The sequence below is a fragment of the Lodderomyces beijingensis genome, assembly GCF_963989305.1.
Source record: "Lodderomyces beijingensis strain CBS 14171 genome assembly, chromosome: 3".
NCBI lineage: Eukaryota > Fungi > Ascomycota > Pichiomycetes > Serinales > Debaryomycetaceae > Lodderomyces > Lodderomyces beijingensis.
The window spans coordinates 1667501-1682904 of NC_089972.1; the positions used below are offsets into that span (position 1 = coordinate 1667501).

Consider the following 15404-nt stretch of genomic DNA (forward strand, 5'->3'; position numbering starts at 1 on the left):
TGGGAGACCCCATCCCTGACGCGGTGCCAGGAACATCCAGCTCGCCTCCACTTCGAGGATCAGTTTACATTTCGGCACCGATTCCCAATGACGATTTAGGTCAGTATTCGACAAGTCCCAATACCGTGCCCATTCCCGAGCATGATGATGTCAAGAATGGTCGCCGTGCCTATTTATTCACCCCTATTTCGCAATTGAAAGGAGGAGGAGGATCAACAAATGCCGTTTATGCAACGGTGCCTGCCCTCCCTCACGGTTCACCAAACCATGAACCAGCGAGAAATGTCCCCAGCCAGCCACCAGTTGGGCTATTGAGAAGCCCAGGGTTGACTCAGCTTGCACCAGCGGGAGGGGCCGAGGGCACAACATCGTACAGTAGTCGCCCCGCGCAAGAGGAAACCAAAAAGCCAGTTTTGCCCAATAGTTACAAGCTGTTGCATGACCAATTGCAAGAATCGCAAGCAAAGAAATTGCAGGAGCAGCAAATGCACCAGTTGCAGCAGCAACAGCATAGTCAAGTTTTCAAAAGAACGTCTACTCCAGCTCCAAGCAATATAACTCCCGCAGGTAGGAGTTTCCACATGACAGCGTCAACATACTCCAATTTGTACCCTGGAGGAGTGCTTGCTTATGCAGTCGACGGGGGCTTGGGTGAAGTGACCAAATTGGTGAATAAGAAGCAACGAACTAATCCTGCTGGTGAAACTGTTGAAGATGCCGTTTTTTACAGAGCTCCACCTTTACAACTTGCAGGGTGTAGAGTCATTACAAAGAATGGCGTGGAGTTGGGCCATTCAGCCAAGTATCTTGCTTGGAAGATTAAGAATGGAAAGTGAGTGAATAAAACAAGTGCAATGTATACTATGTAAATGTACAAGTAAATGTAAATGTAAAAGTCGATGTATTTTTGACTGATAAGGAGAAGCGCACAGTAGCAAAAAAAAATCGCAACCTCCAATTTCTGACAACCAACTCAACCAATCAATCAACTAAGTAACGATCTGAACAACTAACCTATCTACCCCCCACTTTTTTCATCCCCCGCAAATGACATGAACAAACAATTGAAAGAATTCCAAGACCACTTACTCAAATGCAAAAAAATAGTAGCTTTGGTAGGCGCAGGTCTCTCCGCGTCGCTGGGCCTCCCCGTGTTTCGAGGTCTGCAGGGCATGTGGAAGAACTATAATCTGATAGACTTGGCCACGCCAGATGCGTTTTACATTGATCCGGGGCTTGTATGGCAATTCTACTCGTGGCGTCGATACGCCGCGTTAAAAGCTCGACCCAATAGAGGACACATTGCACTAGCCAAGCTCTCACAATTGCCGCAAGTTAAATATATTAGCATCACGCAGAATGTCGATGGGTTATCGAGTCGAAGTAATCATCATGTGGACAAGTTGTATGAGATTCATGGCTCGTTGTTCACTTTGAAATGCACTAGTTTCAGCTGTAACTATGTTGAACGCAATAATTTTGAGCAGCCTTTGACTCCGCTGTTGCTGGATACTCAGTTTGAGTATAGTTCGCAACGAAACCGCAAGCGACGTCGCCAAGGTGAAATGGATGACGTTGAGGAGAATGAGACATTAGGTGTGCCTCTGATGGTGGATGATGTTGGACATGGTGCCGGTGGTGGCAATGGAATTGTGCTGCAGCCATCGCTATCGCCACACTTTGAGCCTGTCAAGACACTATCCGAAGACGAGCTACCGAAGTGCCCCGTTTGCAAAGAGTTGCTACGCCCCGGGGTGGTATGGTTTGGTGAATCGTTACCATTGGACGTTATACGTAACATTGACAACTTCATCGAAGAAGGCGGCAACAAAGTTGACTTGATTTTGGTTATTGGAACTAGTGGCACCGTGTATCCTGCCAATAGCTATGTCGAGAGAGTTAGATATCAAGGTGGGAAAGTCGCCGTTTTCAATACTGATATCGACGATAGAGTTGAACTGGGTAAAGTCAAAAATACATGGGGGTTCAAAGGTGATGCTGCAGAACTATTGCCTACGGCGTTGGAGCCGTTGATTGGCAAAGTGGAAATGAGTCAATAAAACAAGATAATCTAGTATATCGTTTGTTGGTCTCTGTGTCTGTGTGCCTGTGTATTTTTTTTTTTTTTTGATCTTTTTGAGCTTTTTTTTGCTTTTTTTTCGATTCTTTATTAGCTATTTAACTGTCGAATAGTGACTCTAAAACCAAGCAGTCTTCAAGTTGGAATGTCTTTGAAAGAGCTGGATCGTTAGGTATCACCATGGTGGAGATTGGGTCCGGCTCTATTGGTGTAGCCAGGTTCACCGATGCTGTCAGATTTATTGATGGTTCTGGTTGCAATTGTGGTTGCAATTGTGGTTGAGAACTGGGCTGTTTTTGGGCTCGGGTGACTGGCTTATAAAAGGGATTTCCCACTTTTTTCGGCATGCTATTACTATTGTTGATGCTGTTGTTATTGCTGCTGCTGTTGTTGTTATAGGCATTGCCATTGTTTATGGTCATCAGCTTTTGGAATTTATCTAGTGTATCTATCGATGCAATTGTGACGCAGGGTTTCAAAGGTGCTCTCATCATGATGGGCGACGAATTTGAAGTAGTTGAGACCGACGAAGAAGAAGATTTATGAACCTTGTATTTTGAATGTTGAGCTTTGGCAAGACTCGAGAAATTATACGAGTAAATGTCGCCACCACTGGACTTGTATGCATCGAAGGACTTACTTCGTTGAGTTGGTCTAATTTTATTGTGTACCGGCGAAGGCACTGTTGTTGCACAAGCTGGAGGCATTGCTGAAGGCAATTGTAGTTCAGCTGGCACTTGTAAAGGGGATGCGAGACTTTGGATGCGGCAATGATTTCGACTATGGTTTTGACTTTGGCTTTGGTTGTGATTATGATTGTGCCACCTGAACGTGGCAGAAGTTGGTGTTGTTGTTGCTGCTGTTGTCATTGACATTATGGAAGAGACCAGATTAGCCCTAGTGGCCATGATGGGTTCGGGGATGTAACTGGTGATGGGCCAGAAGGATGAAGATGAAGTCGAGACCGGCTCGTCATCATAGTAGATGTCGAATTCATTAAACAAGTCGAAATTCTTGTCTAGTAAATGGGGGGTTGTGTTTGCGGTTGTTGTCCCTGAGGTTGTCACGGGATCATTGTCGACCTTGACTTCGAATTGCTCGAAATATGAAGATTCAAGCAAATCGCCAATCTGTTCGTCATTCAATAGTTCCATCTTTCGCTTTCACTATTGTTGTTATTGTTATTAATTATATATGTTGCAGCCAAAAGTGGACTGGGGGGTAATGGCTATCCCAATGGAAGTTGCAAAGGATGCAAAATGTTTTTTTTTAGCCTGCTATTGTAAACGAGGAGTAGCGAAAGCAAAAAGAACAAGGCTCTGATATTTATATATCTATCTGCCTCTTTTATGTTTTTTCTTTAAAGAAAAAATGAAGCAAATTCGGACAGCGTGGATCAACTCAATCGGGATATATAGATGTATATATATATATGTAAGAGCATTTGTTTGGAAGTATTTTATGGTAGTATTTTATGGTTGTATTTTCTGGTAGTATTGTCGGTGCTGGTGGTGGTATAGATTTTTAAAATGACATGCGGAGGGGAGTGTAAAGGACCTGTGGATCGGACTGAATGTGTCAATATTTTATATGCTCTGCAAGAAACTTTGTTACTTATTTAGCTAGTGGGTTTGTTTGGCCAAGGGCTAGCTTGCAGGTAATAAATTTTTAACGTATTACTTGGATCTTGTGATGTTTAAAAAAAAAAGGAATGGGGGAACAAAATTTAGTGGATCTTGTCGTCGCTAACGGTGATGGCGAAGAAATATACTTGGTGATGTTATACAGAGGGGGGCAGATGAGGGGAGGGGATTGGATGGTGATGGTAATGGTAAGTGGTAAAGGTGGTTTTTCGCCGCCTTGTAAGGTCCAAGAAGGGGGATTGCAAAAAAAAAAAAAAAAAAGCTAAGCAATAATGGCTTTTGAATATAGGATGATCCCTCGGAATACTCCTAACCAGGATCTAGTTCTCTCTTTCTCCCGTCTCCGTCTATCAGTCTCAGTCCCAGTCTCAGTCTCTGTCTCCCTGGCTGCCTCTATACCTTTACCCCCCGCCCCCCCAGGGTATAAAATGTATCCGATGAGATATGCGATGGTAGGCCTTAAAAGTGTCACAAACTGGTGTCGAGGACACAAAGCTAACCCAAATAAATTCGTTGCGGCTTTGACGAAAAAAGAAATAAAAAACTCTGCGTCGAGTGTTTGGTTGAGAAAGCCTGGAGGAGAAGACGGACCAAAAACCTCATGAGAAAGGAGTGGGCTTGGTAGTAAATGGTCTTTTGGCTTTTTTTTATTGCTCAATGCAAAGCAAAGCAAAGCAAGAGGTGGTGGTGATGGTGCTAGTAGTAGTAGTGGGATATAAAATTTGATGAAGAATGAATGATCTGGAGCTAAAGCTAAACAAAAATCAAGTCAATCGGGGTTACTTTACAACCAAAGACACTTTAAAATAGATGGTAAATTTTTTTTTCGTTGATTTTTTTTTTTTTTTTACTTCTAGGTTGAAGATGTGGTGGATTATATAATGGTGATGGTGGTGGTGATGACGGTGACGGTAATGATAGTATTATGTATGAGAGCTACAATCAGTAAAGGTGGGATCTCGGTAGTCAAGATAGCAGAGAAAGTTCTCTTTTGTTGTTGTTGTTGTTTGTGACGACCAAACCTATGTTGCAGAAAAAGGTGCTTAGGTGGGGACCTTTTGTCTTGATCCCTTTGCTATTCTTTTTTCTTTTCCTTTGGCCCCTTTAAAGTGAGGGGTAGGGCCTTTTCGATGCAATTGGGCGATACAAATGGAACCAGGCAACAAGATGCAGAACAGGGGGAGAGAGAGCTGGAGTCGCTCGAGAGGGCTCTTTTTTATTTGTCTAGGCAACGACTGGCAATGACTTTGTATGTTGGGTGGTTGTTCAAATTGGTCTCTTGGTTTTTCTTGAGTCCCCTTTTGTTCTCACTCTGATGGGGGGCTTTTTTTTCTTTTCGCAATAGGATATCAATTTAACCAGACTCGGTGTATTATAAGTGATGGTTTTTTTTAATATTTATTATCAGCAGAATTGATGCTGTCGTGGAATAATAAATCAAGGACTAGTCTTATTCTGGCGACTAGATGCGGTTTAATTATAATATAAGGCTGCGAGTAAGTAAAATGCTGGTGCTCAGCAGTCGGGTCGATGTTGACAAAAAGTGTCTTTTAAGTGTTGCAAGCAGCAGCAATAGCGGTAGCAGTAGCGGCAGCCTTCCCCTCAGTAGATACCTCAGCGACGAGTGCAGATCGATCTACCAGTGAAAAGTGTTTTGATGTGGTCAGTTGGATACTTATATATCCAACGTGTACAACCCCTCCCCCCCAAAGTTGTAGGAGGTTGTCTAAGCGGCTGGCGGGAAAGAGAGCCTGCCCAATAAAAAGGAGTAAAAGGAGAAAGGCACACGCGTTTTGCAAGTGTGGAGTAAGTAGGCGTATGAGTTGCTCGTGTCGCAGTGTTTTTCAAGTAGCGCCACATCATCACCGCAATCCAGCACTGGCGTTTAATACTCTGTTCGTAGTTGGTTAGGGAGATTGGCCAGTTGTGCTGAAAAGTGGTTAGGGCAGAAAAGCCTACACAATGCGCATTTCGATAAAAAAGAGCGAGCGAGGCATACATGCACACATATTCTTTTTTATTTTTTTGATCAAGAGGTTTCCGCACCATCGGAGGGGAAGTGGAGGGGGGGAGAGGAGGGGAGGAAGAATGGCCTAGTGGGCTTTTGATCCAAAGACGATAAGGCGAATCGACATCCAAAAAATTTATCCAAAAGTCCCTGTTGTGCAACTTGCTGTTTCTTTTGTTTCCTTTGCTTTTGCTTTTCTTTTTTTTTGTTTTTTCAATCCCAATTTTTCTGGTCCACCAGTACAGCAGTGCAAAATAATTTTAAAGGAGCATCAGTGGGAGGTTTAAGGAGAAAATGGGAATGAGAAAATATGGCAAATGGTAATTTCATGTTTTATTTTTACTTTGGTTCCGGCGTGAAATCTCTCTTTGGGGGAGTTGCGCTTTGCGCTTCAAGAGTGTCCATTTCTTTTTTCCCTACGAGCAGAGAAGAAAAAGAAAGCAAGAGATTGGGAGATCTGACTGTGGGAGGTCATTTTCAGTGTGACGAGATTTGGACAAAGGGAAGAAGATCTGACCAATTGGACTTTGTTGCATCGCTTGGATCTACTCGGACACGGACACAATTATTTTTACCGAGAGTCCGCGTGTGCTTGACCACTCCTCTTGCTGTTACGTATGCCGCATGCATTTCTTTTTCTTGATCCCGCCGTACGCTAGAGGTCACTAAAAAACTCTCTCACAATGGCTAAACCTAGCCTAGAGTGTACAGGCTGAATCATCGAGCTAAACACTCCAGCAGTTGCACTCCACTGGCTCAAACTCCACGTTGACTTGGACCAGGAGCAATAGCTGCAGAGATTGCTAAATCTCTCACAACTGTCAATTAAATTGCAAACACGTCTCGTTGTTATATGACAGGATTATGTATTCGTGTCTATCTCTCTCCTATTTTCCTTCCAGACATGTACTGGCCGCAGCTCGAGATGTGTATATGTTTCCAGCTCTGACTTTGTGTTTTAGAAGCGGTGAAGTCTTATATCTTTGTCTCCAGACTAAACTTACGTCTAGTTGAGTGCAACTTTGACTTGCGTTAAGCTTCTGCTATCTTCTTCATGGAGTGCATTTTTGGCCCACGTGATCTCATCAACATACAACAAAAGAAAAAAACCGAAATTTTTTCAAGGCCGCTAAAGAAGCCCTTTCCTTCTCGATGTCTTCACCGTTTAGATGTTGCAAAAGTATCAGATACTTGGAAAATGAAACCATTTCTTTGATCCAAGGTCTTGGCTGCAGCTGGCTTTGACAATGGGCTGCTTGCCAATGTGCCAATGGTAACTTTGTGTGTTGTTTCATTCTAAAGTGGCAAAATTTGTAGACGTTGTTGCGATAGAGGCAAGGTTGAGATTTGGAAACATGAAGAAAAAAAAATGTGCTGATCATTTGCAAAGAGGTCAAAAAACGGAGGGACTAGTGCAACTCGAAACTTTCATCACTTTTTCTAGGTCTTTTCTCGTTTGGTCCTCGGACCTAGCCTCGGTCTCATTTGCTTAGCCTCTTGCATCATAATCACGCGTATCCAAAAATAAAAAACAGAGCACTGACTGGCAAAGCTTTGTTAGCAAAGGAAACCATATTTAGCGGAGTTTCACCATTCAATTTGATTCGGTTGCAACTAAATCACCCCCGTAGTATCTCCTTATCGTATTTATCCTGCATCACGCGATGAGGAGCCAGGGCATTGTGCTCGGGAGGCAAGCCAATCTCGATATTAGCATCGATCAAAACCTGATTACGGAGCCACAATTTCCTCTTTTCCAAAATGACCAGACTGAGTTTATTCGTAACCACTTTGTTTATCTTCATCGCCGTGTTCAAATGGTTCAAGAGTTTATCATGCAATGCTTTCAACGACGCCAAGTCGGTGATCTTGTCTATACTTGTGTCGTCCTTGTGATACTGCGAAACGAGACCCAACGAGTCGCTCGACAACTTTTGCAACATCTTGTTGCTATTAATTTCGGCACTTTTTTTACCGGGATTTTCAAACTGCAACTGCTTTTTAACGATATTCACCGCTCCGTTATTTGAATCATTGTTTGTGATAAACGGCGGCACATCTCCCTCTTGTCCGTGATTCTGTTGGCTCAAGTAATGCTTGATTCTCGCATTGGCCAACTTGTACTGGGTGAAATCAAATGGTAAATTCTCCAGATTCAACTCACCCTTTTGGCATCGTTGTAAAACATCAACCGCTTGCTGCGTAAACCACCACGGGGTCTTGATTTCAAAATCACCTTGAATCATCTTAATGTACTCTTCCTCGCCAAGATGCTCGACATCAAACCCGTAATCACACTGCAATTTCCGAGCTTTTTCTTTCATCGCGTTCAACTGGTCCTTGACGTTGTGCAAATCGTGAACTCCCTTGATGTGCTTAGTCAACGCGTCCGACCGCGTGAAGTGTTTCTCGCATTCAGGTATGGTGCAAAAGAATGGTTTCTCACCGGTGTGAGTACGACAATGCAGGATCAAGGCGAATCGACTAGGCTGCTCAATGCCAAATCTAGCACAGCCTTCCCAATAGCAAATATATTTGATGGTGTTTGGTTGTGGCTGCATCGCTCCAATGTGGACATTGTTCACGTGGTTCACGACGTTCGTCAAGTCATTGTGGTTGGGGTGTCGGCAGTTTTTCCAATGACATGTAAAGTCGTTGATCACGGGGGTGCTGCTTTTAACTCCACCACTTGCTGTTGTTGATCCTGATGCTGATGTTGATGCTTCGCGTGATTCCACCAGTGGAGTCCCGACATCCTCTTGATTCGGATGGGATGGGGGTTGAGTTATCTGCGGGTCGTTTTCGTTGCTAAACAGGCTGTCCATCAGTGGTGGTAATGGTAGTGATAATGGTGGAGGTGGTGGTGCTTGTGATGGTGGCTTTTAGCGTTGGTGGTCAACTTGGTTTGTGGTGAATTTTTCGTCTATTGCAAAAAAAAAAATAGAAAATAAAAAGTGGTGGAGAGAGGCTACATGCCATCATATTACCATCTCGACGTACCCACCACCAAATCAGCCCCAAAATCAGAGGGAGAAACTAGGGATGGAGGACATCACTTGGTTTCAAAAGGAGTTTTGGGGCCTTGAAACATTGAAAAGCTATTAGTCCAAGCTTAATTTCATTTTCATGAAAAAAAAAACCAAAAAATAAGTTCATCTACATTTGTTCATCTAACCTCTTTCTATATATACCTCGGTTCTCTTTCTTTCTCTACTACAACAACTCATCCAATCTGGCTGCTGGGTTCGATTCAATAAAGTCCAAGGAGACCTTGTGGCCCAATAACTCTCTGATGTTGGAAACACCGTACTTGATCATTGTTGGTCTCTCCAATGAAAGCCCCCATCCTAAAACACGCAAGTTGGAAGGAAGTCCCATGGTTTCCAACATCTCGGGTCTAAACATACCAGAGTTTCCAATCTCAACCCATTTCTTTAATCCCTTGTGGTAGGCAAAGATTTCCAACGAAGGCTCGGTGTATGGGTTGTAAGCCGCTTTGAATCTTAAATTGTCAACTCCCATCTTGCCAAAAAAGTCGTCCATAAAGCCAATCAAGTCACCCAAGGTGATGTCGTACCCGGCAATGACACCTTCAACTTGGTGGAATTCAGCCAAGTGGGTGGCGTCGACAGCTTCGTTTCTAAAAACTCGATCAATAGAGAATAATCGAGTGGGTTTGGGGTCCTTGGCTAATTGGAAAAGCAACGCTGACGATATCGCGGTTGTATGGGTCCTCAAAACCATTCTCAACGATTCGTCGGCACTCCAAGGGTACCTGTAGCCGATGGAGCCGTACTTGCCCTCTTGGTGCACCACTTTGACATTGTTCCAGTATTGTTTATCCTCGGGCTCCTTGGCCTTAACTGGATCTTTCAAGTAGAAAGTATCCTGCAAATCTCTTGCCGGATGTTGTTGAGGCACAAACAAGGCGTCGAAATTCCAAAATCCAGATTCAACGTACTGGTTGGATGGCATTTCGGTGAAGCCCATTGAAAAGAAAATCTGTCTAAATTCCTCGCGCACTTTGTTCAATGGATGCAATGCTCCCGATTGCGGATAAACACCTTCAGAGTTGAAGTTGTATGGCTTGAATTGTGCTGTTTTCCACGATTGATTCATGATCATGTCGGAGGTGATGTCGGTTTCAAGATTGACAATCTCCAAGGCAAATTTCGGTCCCTTTTCAATCTTGTAACCGACAATCTTGGTCAAGTTGATTAATTTCCTCTTTTTCAACTCGGCCAATTCCTTTTTATCCTCTAGTGTTTTATTTTGCTTGATGAGTTTAAGCTCGTCCAACACGGTGTCCGCCGGCAACTCCTTCACTTGGGCAACTAATTTGTCTCCATCTTTGCTCAACCATTTGTTCTTGAAAGCTTTGCCCTGGCCCACAATCCCCACGGGCCCCAACTTGTCCTTCAACTGGGAAATCGTCAACCCTCCCAAAGCCTTCAACACTTCATCGGCAACTTGTACTTCGGGTGTGGCGCCAGCCTCCAAGTACTGCTCGGCCTCTTTGGTCAATACCCATTGATCCTGCTCGATCTTGGAGAAATTGACCATTTCCTTGGACCATAGCGATGATAATGCCGAATGCAATGTGTTGGAGTCTATGCTCGAAAGCTCGGGCGCTTGCAAAGTGTTTTGAATCACGCCATTGTTGGAGTCGACCAATTTCAAGATCTTTGACAGCAAATCAGACATGGTCTGTATGGGTGTGTGTGGTTTATTTTCGTGATTCGTCAATAGTCGAAGGTTTGAGATTACCGTTTGACAATTTTTTTTTTTTTTCACACACAGAGAGAAATTACTCATCCCGATCCAGTTAGAGTGCGGCGCTGAACCAGAAGTATTCGTTATAGTGAAAGTAGTTGTAGCTGCTTCAAAGCAGGGGAGGTGCTCGTGAGAGGCTGACGGCCGTCAACCTAGGAGGATAAGCTCTGGGAGCCATCAGCACCCTGACTACGTTATACCTGTTTGTGGGACCTATCGAGTTAAACCGTGATAGCAAAAACTTGCACAGCTTTTCTAAAAGTGTTGATTCAAATACATTTACACCGCGCTGAATATCGGGGCCCGGTAGCTAGACTAAGTTCAGGTTTACCGTTGGGCCAAGATGGCGGGGAATGGAAGTCTGTTTTTTATGAGAAGTTGATCTCATAGCATCGGTATACGTGTGAGGGAGTCCATGGGATTATATCTTGGTGCAAAACAACAAAAAAAAAAGGACAGCCGCTGGAACTCGCACTTTTCATTTGGTCACGTGAAAGTCACGTGCTCTCTCTCTCTCTCTTTCTCTCTCTCTCTCTCTCTCTCTTTCTCTTTCTCTACTGGAGATCGAACTGAGGAGCAAGACAGAGGCACATCTCATCAAATACTAATCGAAATAGATTACCACCAACCAACGGTCCTTGAGTTTTTCTATAGTAAAGAATTGCCACGCCACATGTCACTGTCGAAGGGGAAGTAAACTCACCGTACATACATGCGCCTTATCAAACTCCTGACCAGATATTTCTCAAGTAGAAAGCTTCAGTATTAGAAAAACAAAAAAACTATCCTCCCTACATCCCCATGGAGAGCAACTACCATTGAAACGCGGCACGCATCACCGAGTGTTGGGTCCTGGACTCGCTCTCTCACAGCCTCACGTTGCGTCATAGTCTCTGATACTCGTCATGGATTTGCACCAAATTTTTTTTTTTTTTTAATTTTTTTTTTTGGCTTGCTACTGGTGCAACAACAGCAAGGCTTTGCAATGCGAGATGGACCTTCAACAATTTCCCCGTTCAAGGTTTCTTTTTTCCCTCTTGGCAAACGACTTCTGGGGCTTGTACAATTGCAAAAAAAAAAGACCCTCTAAGCGAAGTGGGTCAGTCATGTTTCTCAGCTCGTTTGCGGTTCAGGCGATAATCGCCCACGCGCGGCAGAACCCCCCAGTTAATCCAAAATACTTACTGGTACTATTGTTAATAACCAACCACACCGCCTACACGGGTGTTATCGAGGAGATTAATAAAAAGCAGATTGAGTCAGCTTTTTGCTCAGTAAGCAACTGACTGCATTGCTGCAGCGGGAAGACGCTGCAAGGTTAAGCTCAAGAGCGTGTGTACAGAAATTCCACTCCAAAACCAAGTTGCAAGAGCATTGGAGGGGGGTTATATTCTCAAACTCAAGTACGGTTGCAAGCTTGCTTCGCCTTGGAAGATCATGTAAAAGCGAGCACCCCTCAAAATTTAAAGCAACAATAGAGACACACAGAACAAGAAAGAGACACATGAGCCGCACCGCCCACCCCCCCTATATACTTCCTTAAACCACACGCACAACTAGGAGGGCGGGGCGGAGACGTTGGCAAGAAGGAAGGTTCAAGTCCAGTATAAATAAGATTCCAATCCCCGTTCCTTACCTTTTTCTTCCCTCCCGCTTCCTCTATTCGATTGCATCCCGCTAAGCCCGGTCTTTTTTGTTTTTCCATTTCCAAAAGAAACACTTCAATCACCCATCCTTACAGGCACAGCTTTAAGAGAGAGAGAAAAATACGAAAATGCCATTTACTTGCAGTGATATCATCAAGTTACTAGTTGCTTGTTTCCTTCCACCTTTGGGAGTCTTTATGGAAGTTGGTTGCGCCTCGCCTACGTGGCTTTGTTTGTTGTTGACCATTCTTGGTTGGGTGCCAGGGATGATTTATGCTATTTATATCATATTCACGCGGTAGATTGAAGCCATGTTCTATCTATCGCGGACCTCAACCTAGCTCAAACACACACACGCAGAGGAAATGTACAAATAACGAAAAATAAAAAAAAAAAAAAACACATTGCCGGTTAAGAAGGGGGGGGGTTCTTGATTTAACAGTAGCTATTTTGTTCATATATAAATTGCATGTAATTTACAAATTTTGACCCAAGTTTTTCCAGAATTTTTTGTAGCTCTTTCAAATAACCAAAGATGGGTCGGTGTTCTCTGGTTTTTTTTTTATCATTGCTGTGCGCAATTTGCAAGGCCAAGAGTCTCGCGGCGGGCCTCTTTGGCTCCGCATACAATACAATACACAAGAGGCCATCAAGAACCCGAGACGTGATAACTTCCCTCAAAGTGAAGTTTGCTACGCCCAAAGTGCAAAGGAAAAAAAAAATTGCTGCAGAATACATTTCCGTCTCCTCTATAAGCTGATAATCTTACATTTCACCACATCCAAGTCTTCACCTGGCACACCTTTGGTAAAGTCAAACACGGAAAATACTCCCTTGCGGTCCAAAGTGAAGATTCGGCCGCCATCGGCCGAGAACCGCACCGAGGCCGCCTCGCTAAACCTCTCCGCGTTAGCTACTTCGCCTAGCAACACAATCACCTTTTTAGTGGATGATGATGACGATGATGTCGACGCCGCCGCCATGGTGGCGCCAGGAAGCGAGACGAGGAAAAGTTTGCCGTCCTTGTCTAAAAACACAATGCCATCGCCTCGTGGCGACACCGCGATTCGGTGGATAGAAGATCCAACCTCCGGTAGGCGCACCATGACTTCCGACGCGGTGATGTTTGACGCGTCGGCGTCGTGGTCCTCGATGCCATTGCTGCTAGCAAACGATCTCGCCGCGCTATACTGGTCAAAGTCCATTGCAACTTGGCTCGAGTTGTTGAATTTCGCGCCTTCTAGTCGTATCAACAACGGCGGACGGAGGTTCAAGGAGCACGAGGCAATCACTATGGCATCGGGCTTTGTGTTTTCGAATTGGATATCGGTGGTTCCTTCATCGGTCATCATGAGCTCGTCGGCTCGTGAAAGGCTCTCCTCGCCATAGTAGGAGGCGCCGCCGCCGCCGCCTTCTTGGTTGCGTCGGCTGGCCTTAAACACCACGTCGGTCCAGATCAACCTTGGTTTCTTGTAGTCGGATTGGCGCTCGCTTTTCAACTTGATGATGATGTACCGCGATTCCCACACTGTAGCGCAGATGAGGTGCGATGAAGATGCGTTGAATCGGATGATCTTTATGGGGTCACGATAGGGTACCGTGATTGTGATTGGGTCAATGAATCTGACGCGAGCAGGAGCCTCCTCGCCGCGTTTGACCATGCGATGCAAAACGATAAACGGCTGTTCCTTATCCGAGATCCGCTCCCTTGCTGTAAGACCACAGGCGATTAAACTCTCGTTGGGGGCAATGGCAAAGCATCTTATGGGGAAATCTGTCAAGTAGGTGTATATGGGCTCACCAAGTTCATACCCCTCAGCTTGACTTCCAGCTCCAGCACTATTTCCAACTCCACGCTCGACCTCGGGGCTGACGCCTAGGCTGGAGTCGGGGTCGACATTCAACACTCGTAATAGCCCTTTTGTTCCCGAGATTACCAAAAACGACTTTGTAAGCTGGCAAAACAGTTGGTCCCACGAGGAAAGTCGCTTTCTCAAATCAACCCCTGACAGTTTATCGTCGCCACCGGGATTGTTAAAGTCATTCCTCTTGACAGATTCTCTAGCTCCCGGTATCTCGGGCTGTTTCAAATTGGCTGCATTCTCACCGTATTCACCCGTCAGTCTCCCACAGCATATAAGCTTTGGTTTGATATTTCTCGAGGTATCCGCATCTCTCATGGGAGTAACGTATTCGTACAACTCCCATCGTTTCTCATTCACTATTGCAAACCGCGTGACTTCAACTCCGCGCTTAAAGTCCAAGTAGGATATAATGGATGAGCTGATTGCCCTTTTGATCCCCGACGACGCCAGTTTGAAAGGGTTGATTGCACCCAAATTCAATTTCATCTGCTGGGTAGGGAACGAGATCAATTTCCGATGGAAAGGGAAGCATTTACTGAAATTATACTCCTTTTGCTCGCTCACGTGCTCAAGCAACGTGTCAAAGTCGGTTTTATTAATCGATAAAGACTCCAATCCGTACCGTCGCTGGTTCGGCGAGATCGACGCCGAGTTGAGCGACAGCGACGACGGCAAAGACGATGTCAATTGAGTCTCCATCGATGTCGGGTTCTGCTTCTTTTGCGCGACAATGTCCATGGGAACAGCCACATTCGTATTTTCCTGCACCTTTACCGTGCCACCACTACCACCACCACCACCACCAAGCTGCTCTTCTTTGGCGAATTTGTGGAACAAAGTGAGAAGGTCCGTCGAGTCCGTCTGCTGCGTTACGGCATGCAGCGGCGACGACGTAGCGCACTCCTCTGCGCCACGCACGCTCTTCTTCGAAGACGATCGTCGCCGCTTCTCCTTGTACGATTGACTGCGCGATATTTGAATTAGATGATAGAGGTCCCGCAATGGTTTCACTTCGGCCAATATCGAGACGTTGGATGCGCCGCAATTGGGACACTGCTGGGTGTCCCGTGCTTGAAACTCGATCTCTGACGCGAGGCAGCCACATGTTAGCACCGATGCATCTGGAACGACCCCGTCCTGACCGTAGCCCCGGAAACGGAGCAAGTTTTCCAAACTCTGGCGGTCCATTACACTGCAAATGTGGAAAATAAAAATCAAATAAATGAAAAAAAAAGAGAGATTCTGTATCTTGAACAAATAAAGCAAAAAAAATAAAAATAAAACCGCGTATAATAGACATGGGGGGCTGAAAAAAATGATGTAAAATTGCAATACTTGATAGATAAGAACAAACAAACAAAAAAAAGCAAGAACACAACATAACAGCCT

The 15404-nt window shown here is 44.8% G+C and overlaps 6 protein-coding genes across 6 annotated transcripts in view; 2 read left to right on the forward strand and 4 right to left on the reverse strand. All coding sequences in view use genetic code 12, as the record gives it.

Annotated features, from left to right (window-relative positions):
* Positions 1–836, forward strand: part of LODBEIA_P28020 (uncharacterized protein) — a gene marked incomplete at both ends in the record, with an annotated part of 2625 nt that extends 1789 nt beyond the window's left edge. The window contains one exon of the mRNA XM_066972842.1: positions 1–836. This exon is cut by the window's left edge and continues 1789 nt beyond it. Coding sequence (XP_066829740.1) covers positions 1–836 — 836 coding nt within the window.
* A 336-nt stretch (positions 837–1172) lies between these two features.
* LODBEIA_P28030 (uncharacterized protein) lies at positions 1173–2060 on the forward strand (the record flags this gene model as incomplete). Its single annotated transcript, XM_066972843.1, has 1 exon — positions 1173–2060. One exon carries the CDS (start codon positions 1173–1175, stop codon positions 2058–2060), a length of 888 nt encoding a protein of 295 aa, XP_066829741.1.
* Positions 2061–2178: 118 nt separating this feature from the next.
* Positions 2179–3234, reverse strand: LODBEIA_P28040 (uncharacterized protein; the record flags this gene model as incomplete). Its single annotated transcript, XM_066972844.1, has 1 exon — positions 2179–3234. The coding sequence occupies one exon, from the start codon at positions 3232–3234 to the stop codon at positions 2179–2181; it is 1056 nt and encodes a 351-aa protein (XP_066829742.1).
* Positions 3235–7350: 4116 nt separating this feature from the next.
* On the reverse strand, positions 7351–8556 carry LODBEIA_P28050 (uncharacterized protein; the record flags this gene model as incomplete). Its single annotated transcript, XM_066972845.1, has 1 exon — positions 7351–8556. The coding sequence occupies one exon, from the start codon at positions 8554–8556 to the stop codon at positions 7351–7353; it is 1206 nt and encodes a 401-aa protein (XP_066829743.1).
* A 388-nt stretch (positions 8557–8944) lies between these two features.
* On the reverse strand, positions 8945–10435 carry LODBEIA_P28060 (uncharacterized protein; the record flags this gene model as incomplete). Its single annotated transcript, XM_066972846.1, has 1 exon — positions 8945–10435. One exon carries the CDS (start codon positions 10433–10435, stop codon positions 8945–8947), a length of 1491 nt encoding a protein of 496 aa, XP_066829744.1.
* A 2464-nt stretch (positions 10436–12899) lies between these two features.
* LODBEIA_P28070 (uncharacterized protein) lies at positions 12900–15203 on the reverse strand (the record flags this gene model as incomplete). The annotated part of the gene is made up of 1 exon (XM_066972847.1): positions 12900–15203. The coding sequence occupies one exon, from the start codon at positions 15201–15203 to the stop codon at positions 12900–12902; it is 2304 nt and encodes a 767-aa protein (XP_066829745.1).
* Positions 15204–15404: the final 201 nt, after the last annotated feature.